This window comes from Otolemur garnettii, unplaced genomic scaffold (assembly GCF_000181295.1).
Source record: "Otolemur garnettii isolate 467f Iridium unplaced genomic scaffold, OtoGar3 scaffold00020, whole genome shotgun sequence".
Lineage (NCBI taxonomy): Eukaryota > Metazoa > Chordata > Mammalia > Primates > Galagidae > Otolemur > Otolemur garnettii.
Genome location: NW_003852415.1, coordinates 546541 through 554765, shown reverse-complemented (window position 1 = coordinate 554765; position 8225 = coordinate 546541). Strand labels below are relative to the sequence as shown.

Here is an 8225-nt window from a genome sequence, read left to right as displayed (position 1 = left end):
GCAGGCCCGGACTGGATTCGAACCTGCCACCTTAGGTGTATGTGGCTGGTGCCTTAGTCATTTGAGCCACAGACGCCAAGCCTAGATCCTTGTTCTAATGCTGGCTTTTTCACTTGCATGCTGGGTAGGTAGCTTTGAGAATGTGGCTTACCTTCTCTGAGCCCCAAGCTCCTCCCCTATAACAAGGGGACTTACAGTCTTTACCTCTTAAAACAGTTATGAGGAAATATAATGGTACTAGGTTCAAGACAGGTAGCTCAGCAAATGATAGCTATTAGCATTACTTTGTTTCTAGATAGGCAGGTAATCTAGCAAAGACCTACTGAGGGTTTGGCTATTTAAGATATTTTTTAAGTCACATTTCTCCAGTTTATTTTATTTATTTATTTTTTTGAGACAGATTCTCACTCTGTGCCCTGGGTAGAGTGCCATGGCATCATAGTTTACAGCAACCTCAAACTCTTGAGCTCAAGCAATCCTCCTGTCTCAGCCTCTGAAGTAGCTAGGATTATAGGTACCCACCATAGCACCTAGCTAGTTTTTTGTTTTTTTATTTGTTTCTATTTGTAGTAGAGATGGGGTCTTGCTCTTGTTCAGGCTGATCTCAAACTCCTGAGCTAAAGCAATCTGTCCAGCCTTGGATTACAGGCATAAGCCACCACAACCAGCCTTTTCCTTTATTTATGTATTTATTTATTTATTTTTGAGACAGAGTCTCACTCTGTTGCCCCAGGCTAGAATGCCATGGTGTCACAGCTCAGTGCAACCTCAAACCCCTAACTTAACAGATCCTCTTATCTCAGCTCCCAATTAGCTGGGACTATGGGCACCTGACATGACACCCAGCTAGTTTTCCTATTTTTAGTAGAGATGGGGCCAGGCTGGTCTCACATTCCTGAGTTCAAACAATCCACCTGCCTCAAACTCCCAGAGTGCCGTGATTACAGATGTGAGCTACCGCACCTGGCCTCTCCAGTTTAATAAATGAAGTTAACCTAGGGTAGGAAATCACCATGTCCATAATGATGGAAAGGCTTCATCCTAGTGCTTTAATCCCATAATATTATTATTTCTGAAAATGGCAGCTATGGTAAATTACCTGCCCCATTCACTGAAAACCCAATGTCCTTTCCAGAGAGGTTACTAAGATTGCTTTTAAGTATACCCAAGCTGATTATACTCTTTCTTGCCTCTTCTCTTTAGAAATTCACTGGAAAAAAAGGAAAAAGCAGATGACAGTATTCAGTGGTTAGAGATGCACAAAAGGAAATGTCAAGCAATGTCTAAATCTGTGACCTTACGTGCAAAAGCCATGGATCCCCATAAAAGTCTGGAGGAGGTATTCAAAGCAAAGCTGAAAGAGAACAGGTCAGTGTCCTCTATATGACAGAGGTATCTGTCTTGGGATCCAACAGATCACTGGTCTTGAAAATGGCAAAATGGGGCGGCACCTGTGGCTCAATGAGTAGGGCGCTAGACCCATGTACTGAGGGTGGTGGGTTCAAACCCGGCCCCACCCAAACTGCAACAAAAAAATAGCCAGGTGTCCTAGCCCCAGCTACTTGGGAGGCTGAGGCAATATAATCACCTAAGCCCAAGAGCTGGAGGTTGCTGTGAGCTCTAACACCATGGCACTCTACCCTGGGCAACAAAGTGAGACTCTGTTTCTAAAAAAAAAAAAAAGAGAAAGAAAGAAAATGGCAAAATGAAGTCATGATTACAGGGGAGGCACCTACAACTATAGGGAATCGAGGATTCTGCCAGGTAGTCAGGAATTTAAAATGTACATGGGAGTTACAATCCTTAACTAGAATGAAGGGGGTTCTGGATTGGAAAAGACAGAATTCGTTCTGGAAATCTTGTTAATTAATTTCAGGAACAATGACCGTAAAAGAGCAAAAGAGTATAAGAAAGAATTGGAGGAAATGAAGAAGAGAATACAAACAAGGCCGTATCTCTTTGAACAAGTTACCAAGGTAAAACTAAAGCATCATAATTCCTTTACTTTCTGCCTTGGATGAAAGGGCTCTTCAAAATTATCAAACAACTTCAATATGTGGATATTAAACATTTCTAAATTTGGCCCATTTTATTACTACCAGTTTTTCCCAAAGTAAGTAGTACTATAGTGATTTCTGCTTGGGTTGATTTAAGATTGGACTCCATAGACATCTATAAGGGAGTATTTCACTTCGTTAAGTTTTCACTATAGTCTCACTTCCAGACTGAATCAGTGTGTCGGGGGCAGGGGTTTAGATCCCAGACACAGTGACCATTTGGGTGTTTTTGTTGTCTAGAGCCACTATTTACAGTGCTGGGAAGGCAGCTTCCTCTGGCAGTATTGCTGCCCCTGGGTGTCCCCAGCCTCTAGGGCAGCAGCACATTTATAGGTCTCCAAGGGTTGGGATGCTCACAAGCACTACATAAGGCTCCTTCCAGAGATTAAGTGGCTTTAAGGCTGGAAGATTATCATTTAAAAATATTTTCTAGACTTTAGGAAAGTTGTACTTGAGATCGCCCTAAGGAAGCTTTGGAGCTACTTCAACAGCCAACACAGGCCACCATCCCAGCAGTTTCAGGCTTCATCAGGCTCTGTAGATCCCTTTCCTCTCCAGAGTTTCAGACAAAAGCTGGGGTTCCCCAGACACCTTGTTCCAATTGCCGAGCATTAGAGTATTAGATTCATCGTACAGCTGGTGCATTAACTATGAATTTGCTAGATCCACGCTCCCACCTCCATAAATCTCTATCTCACATATTCATGGCAAGGTCTTGGATTTTCTTTTCTTTTTTTTAAAGAGACAGTCTTACTTTATCACCCTTGGTAGAGTGCTGTGCTTTTACAGCTCACAGCAACCTCTAATTCCCGGGCTTAGGCAATTCTCTTGCCTCAGCTTCCTGGTAGCTGGGACTACAGGGCCAGCCACAATGCCCAGCTATTTTTTGTTGCAGTTTGGCCAGGGCCAGGTTCGAACCTGCCACCCTTGGTATATGGGGCTGGCACCCTACCCACTGAGCCACAGGCACCACCCAGGTCTTGGATTTTCTTAGCAACCCGCATTGTTCAAAGTCTCTCGTGCTCATCTATCTTCTTTATGTTAACTTGTTTCAAGTAAGTCTATTCTTCAGATCTCAATAGATGTTTCAGCACTCTAAGACAAAGTACTCTGATTTTATTCTTGAATATTACAACTAAGAAATAATTTTTTTCTGGCTCACAAGGAGACCTTGTATCCTTGTAAGAGTGTTGTTAATGAGGTTTATTTCCTATTTATTTTATTTTAGTGTTCCTGTTCTTGGTTTTATTGCTTTTATTATTTTTGCAGTTTTTGGCAGGGGCTGGGTTTGAACCCGCCACCTCTGGCATATGGGGCCGGCGCCCTACTCCTTTGAGCCACAGGCGCTGCCTCTGCTTTTATTATTTTTATTTTATTTTTGAGATGGAGTCTCACTCTGTTGCCCTGGGTAGAGTGGCGTGGCATCATAGCTCACAGCAACTCAAACTCTTGGGCTCAAGCGATCCTCTTGCCTGAACCTCCTGAGTAGCTGGAACTACAGGCATGTGGTACACACACCAGGCTAGCTTTTAAATCTTAAAACACTTTTAGTCATTTTTTTTCATCTGGTGTCTCAACTGTCTTCCCCAAATCTAAGACCTTGCTTTTCAAAGGTGTAGCACCCAAATCAAAAGTTGTCATCTCTATGAAGAACTGTCAGGCGGGCCTGTGTGTTCAGGACAGAGAGGTAGTCACATGATAGCCTTGAGTAGCAAAGTTCATCAAATGCATGTGGGAGTCTCAATAGCTATTTTTGAATGGTAGGATTATAGATCATTTCTAATGTCTTTTCATTAAAAAAAAGAGTCATTTCCTAGCTGTGTTAGAAATATAGAATTATAGGCCCCATCCTTGAGACAAATGAGAATCTGCATGTAACACTAACACTGACCTCAGGTGACTCAGATGCACATTAACACTTGAAAACAAGATTTTCATGTAAATCTGTGCCCAGCAATAAGGAAAGGATAGTGGCAGGAGGGTATTGATTAAGCAAGTAATTTAGAACTGTCCATTCCACAGGATTTTGCCAGGAAAGAAGCAGAAAAACTGTACCTGGACACCCTAAAGCAGGCTGGGCTGGAGGAAGACTTTGTGAGGAACAAGGGTGAAGATATCCCAGCTGTACAAGGGAAGGAAGGAACCAAAGTCAGGAATTCTCCCAGGTAACCTGAGATGCTGCTGTCATTCTCATCCCCTCTAAATTGGGAGGAACCTTTAGAACAGCCACTTATACTTTGAGATCACATCCTTTATTTATATAATAACTAATCTAGGGACCTCCAAATAACACATTTGAATTTAGAGAGTGGTGCAGTTTTGTGAATAAAATCTAACCATTGTATATTAAATTTGATTTCTTCAATTTGAAATACACATAGGTAATTTCCAATTCCAGTTCTGATTCCATGAGTCAAAAGTATTTCCACTTCTCAAGAAAAATCATGTATACTCTGACTTCTTATAAAATGATACAACTGTTTCTCTAGCATTCCTTAAAGGTATTAGCATTACTTCCTCCATAATCTATTTTGATATAAGTCAAAGGGAGAAAAGCATAGTATCTGTGCATTATTGTCAATTTGGTTTCATCTCTTAAGTCTTAATGGCCCCTCCCCTTCTTTTTTTTTTTGCAGTTTTTTTGGCCAGGGCTGGGTTTGAACCGGCCACCTCTGGCATATGGGGCCAGCGCCCTACTCCTTTGAGCCACAGGCACTGCCCAGCCCTCTCCTAATTTCTATACTAGTTTCTCCTCTAGAAATTTCCCTTTATACCCCACATAAAATAAGAATGTTAAGACCATACTTAAATCTTACATAATCCCTTACTTTTTCTATTTTATAATGCTTTAATATATTCTACAGCATCCATGAAACTACAAAACTCAGCATTAGGGATCCACAGCAAGATTTAGAAGACTCTCTAGAACAGCCTACCAGCCCCAAGAAAGTACTGGAGGAGCTGTCTTATGAATCACTGGACAATCTGAAGTCACTTGCTTAATCAGTACACTTAAAATCACTGCTTTTGAACAATATTCAGCAGCTGACAGGTCTGAGTCAAAGCAGCCAAAACTTGGGTTTTGAGACATGAGAACTTTCAGAGAATGGGGAAAAGAGTAGCAGATAACACGGAAATCAAAGTTAGAAAGCACAAGTGAAGGGATCATTGTCCAGAGTTAAGATTTCTTGCATCATGCCTCAAAGCCCAGATGCCTATAGGAGATAGGCAACTTAAGTCAGCCAGCAGATGTAGTATATATAGTAGGAGATAGTAGATAATGGAGAGGATAAACCCTACTGGACTACAGACTCAGAATTAACCAGATCAACACATTTTCATCAAGCCTGAAATATCCATGTTTGCAACTAACTGAGAAATTATTTAGAAATTATTTAGAATTATATTATTTAGAAATTATTTAGCCTGAAATATCCATGTTTGCAACTGAGAAATTATTTAGAAATTATTATATCAGATTTGCCCAATGGAGGATGACAAATATGCAACCTCTAGTAGAAGAACTTCTTATCCTTAACTATTGGTTATTTTTGGTCTTTTCTGGTGGTGACAAAGTAATAATCTAATAACTACCACCTTAAGTTTGCTAGTTAGAAATGAAGACACTCACATCATGTTTCCTAAGACTCCTCTGTTCAGTTTTACCTGCATGGAATCCAAAGGATAAATCAGTGCACTATCTAAAGGGGAAAGAACTGGTTTATTAATATTAATCTCCTCTCTAATAAATTTTGTCCAAATCAAGAGCCAAAGAACTGACTGGGCTGTTTTTTTTTATTTAAAGGGAACACTGAAGCTCTGAATCATGTGATTTTTAACTTTAAAAAAAAACAAACACAAAAAAATCCCCTCTTAACATGCTACTGTATGTTCTATTAATGAAGGAAGGAAAGTAACCAAGTAGAGGTGTACAGGACAAGGTAGTACCTCAGCCTGGGTCAAGGAGAGATTCAAGTAATTTATTTTTTGCAGCCCAGTGGCAGAAAGTCTCTTACTCAGGTTGCTAAAGGGAGAATGTCACATCAGAACTGACATCACTCCCTTCTTCAAAGCAACAAGGCATCTTGAAAGCTCAACTTCCCGGTGAAGTTTTGTGGTTGGTGCAGGACTTAGTTCATCCGTGTGAAAAGACAGCTGAGTCTGGGATGAAAACTCTTCAAAGGAAAACCTCCTATCAGCAGTCATAATGAGAAACTTCAGCCAATACACTAATCAATTCACTTTTGGGAGTTTATCCCAAAATTTTGCAGTGGGAAGAGAGGTAGGTACAATTACCCAGCCCACAGTCACTGCTTCCTTCCTTTTCTGGATCAGGTGGTAGTTAGAAGAGAAGCTCTTCTACATCCATCTTCTATGCCAGGGAAGATGAACAGAGGCAAAAGTGGAGTTGTGTCCTTTAGAGATTCATTTTGGTTCTGGCAGAACATGAGCGATAGCATCCTGTTCCCACTATATGCACTCTCAAATCAGATAGAGCTGCTCTTCCAGGAGTCAGCACCCATGCTCATGTCCGTCTTTCAGTTAAATCTCCTTGGTTTAGTAACTGTAAAAGGTGAAAGCAAATTTACAATAGGTTACAGTTGAATTATAGGAAAAATAATTTATACTAAGTAAAGGATTAAGAACAAAGAATGAGGAATGCACTGAACAAGGATATCTATTTCCAAAGCAAAAGCTACACAGACTGAAAGATCATGAGATCATATCACTAGTCTTAGATAGCACTCCAGCCACTTCATGAGGCTGGTATGTTACTAATTGCAATGAAATTTCCTGAGTCTATTAAACCAAACTATTGTTCGTGTAATTACCTATTCACCAGTGATGGGAGAAATCTCTACCTTATAGGGAAATTAGAAATGTTAACAACCAAAACCTTGGGTGGCGCCTGAGGCTCAGTGAGTAGGGGACCAGCCCCATTATACCAAGGGTGGCCGAGGGTGGCAGGTTCAAACCCAGCCCTGGCCAAACTGCAACAAAAAAAATAGCCAGGCATTGTGGCGGGCACCTATAGTCCCAGCTACTAGGGAGGCTGAGACAAGAGAATCACGGAAGCCCAAGAGTTGGAGGTTGCTGTGAGCTATGATGCCACGGCATTCTACCGAGGGCAACAAAGTGAGACTCTCTCTCTTGAAAAAAAAAAGAACCAAATCCTTGTATGTCAGCATCAGCCAAAGCACAAGGTGAAGTCTCAAGTATCAGAAGGAAACAGGAAAAAGATCCATTTCCTTTATAAGTACTATATGAAGAGGCAGAACCTGTTTGTAAGCGATACCATCCTTGTGATAAAGGAGATAAGCTGGAGGGACTCCCACATGGTGACAGCTAACACTGACATATTATATTCTACTCTAGGCTTCTATTGAAAGGAGATTTTGTATAGTTGATGAAATTGGTTTCTATTTCATTATAAAAAGAAAATGAAGCTGAGTACTGTCACTCACACCTGTAATCCCAGCACTATGAGAGGATCACTTGAAATCAGGAACTTGAGACTACCCTGGATAACATGGTGAGACCTTGTATTTATAAAAATTAAAATAAAAACAAAAGGCTTAGCTCCTGTAGCTCAAATGGCTAAGGTGCCAGCCACATACACCAGACCTGGTGGGTTCGAATCCACCCCAGGCCTGCAAAACAATAATGACAACTACAACCAAAAAATAGCCGGGCATTGTGGCGTGCACCTGTAGTCCCAGCTACTTGGGAGGCTGAGGCAAGAGAATCGCTTAAGCCCAGGAGTTGGAGGTTGCTGTGAGCTGTGACACCACGGCACTCTACCCAGGGTAACAGCTTAAGACTCTGTCTCAAAAAAAAAAAAAAAATCAGCCAGGCAGGTTAGTGTGTGCCCATAGTCCCAGCTACTCAGCAGACTAAGTCAGGAGGATCACATGAGCTCAGGTATTTGAGGTCACAGTGAGCTATGATCACAGCAGTGTACTCCAGCCAGGGTGATAAAGCAAAATCCTGCCAAAACAAAGAGAAAGGAAGGAAAGGAGGGTGGTGCCTGGGGCTCAGTAGGGTAGAGCGCTGGCCCCATACACCAAGGGTGGCGGGTTGGAACCTGGCCCTGATCAAACTGCAACAAAAAAATAGCTGGGCATTGTAGCGGGCACCTGTAGTCCCAGCTACCCGAGAGGCTGAAGC

At 41.6% G+C, this 8225-nt stretch overlaps 2 protein-coding genes across 2 annotated transcripts in view; one reads left to right on the top strand and one right to left on the bottom strand.

Annotated features, from left to right (window-relative positions):
- FAM161B (family with sequence similarity 161 member B) overlaps positions 1-5089 on the top strand; it is a 15691-nt gene extending 10602 nt beyond the window's left edge. The window contains exons 6-9 of the mRNA XM_003786902.2: positions 1204-1368; positions 1877-1976; positions 4080-4222; positions 4922-5089. Coding sequence (XP_003786950.1) covers positions 1204-1368; positions 1877-1976; positions 4080-4222; positions 4922-5060 — 547 coding nt within the window. The 3' untranslated portion in view covers positions 5061-5089. The remainder of the gene's footprint in view (positions 1-1203; positions 1369-1876; positions 1977-4079; positions 4223-4921) is intronic.
- Positions 5090-5834: 745 nt separating this feature from the next.
- ZNF410 (zinc finger protein 410) overlaps positions 5835-8225 on the bottom strand; it is a 54589-nt gene continuing 52198 nt past the window's right edge. The window contains 1 exon segment of the mRNA XM_023511486.1: positions 5835-6621. Within this exon segment, the coding sequence (XP_023367254.1) occupies positions 6583-6621 (39 nt within the window). The 3' untranslated portion in view covers positions 5835-6582.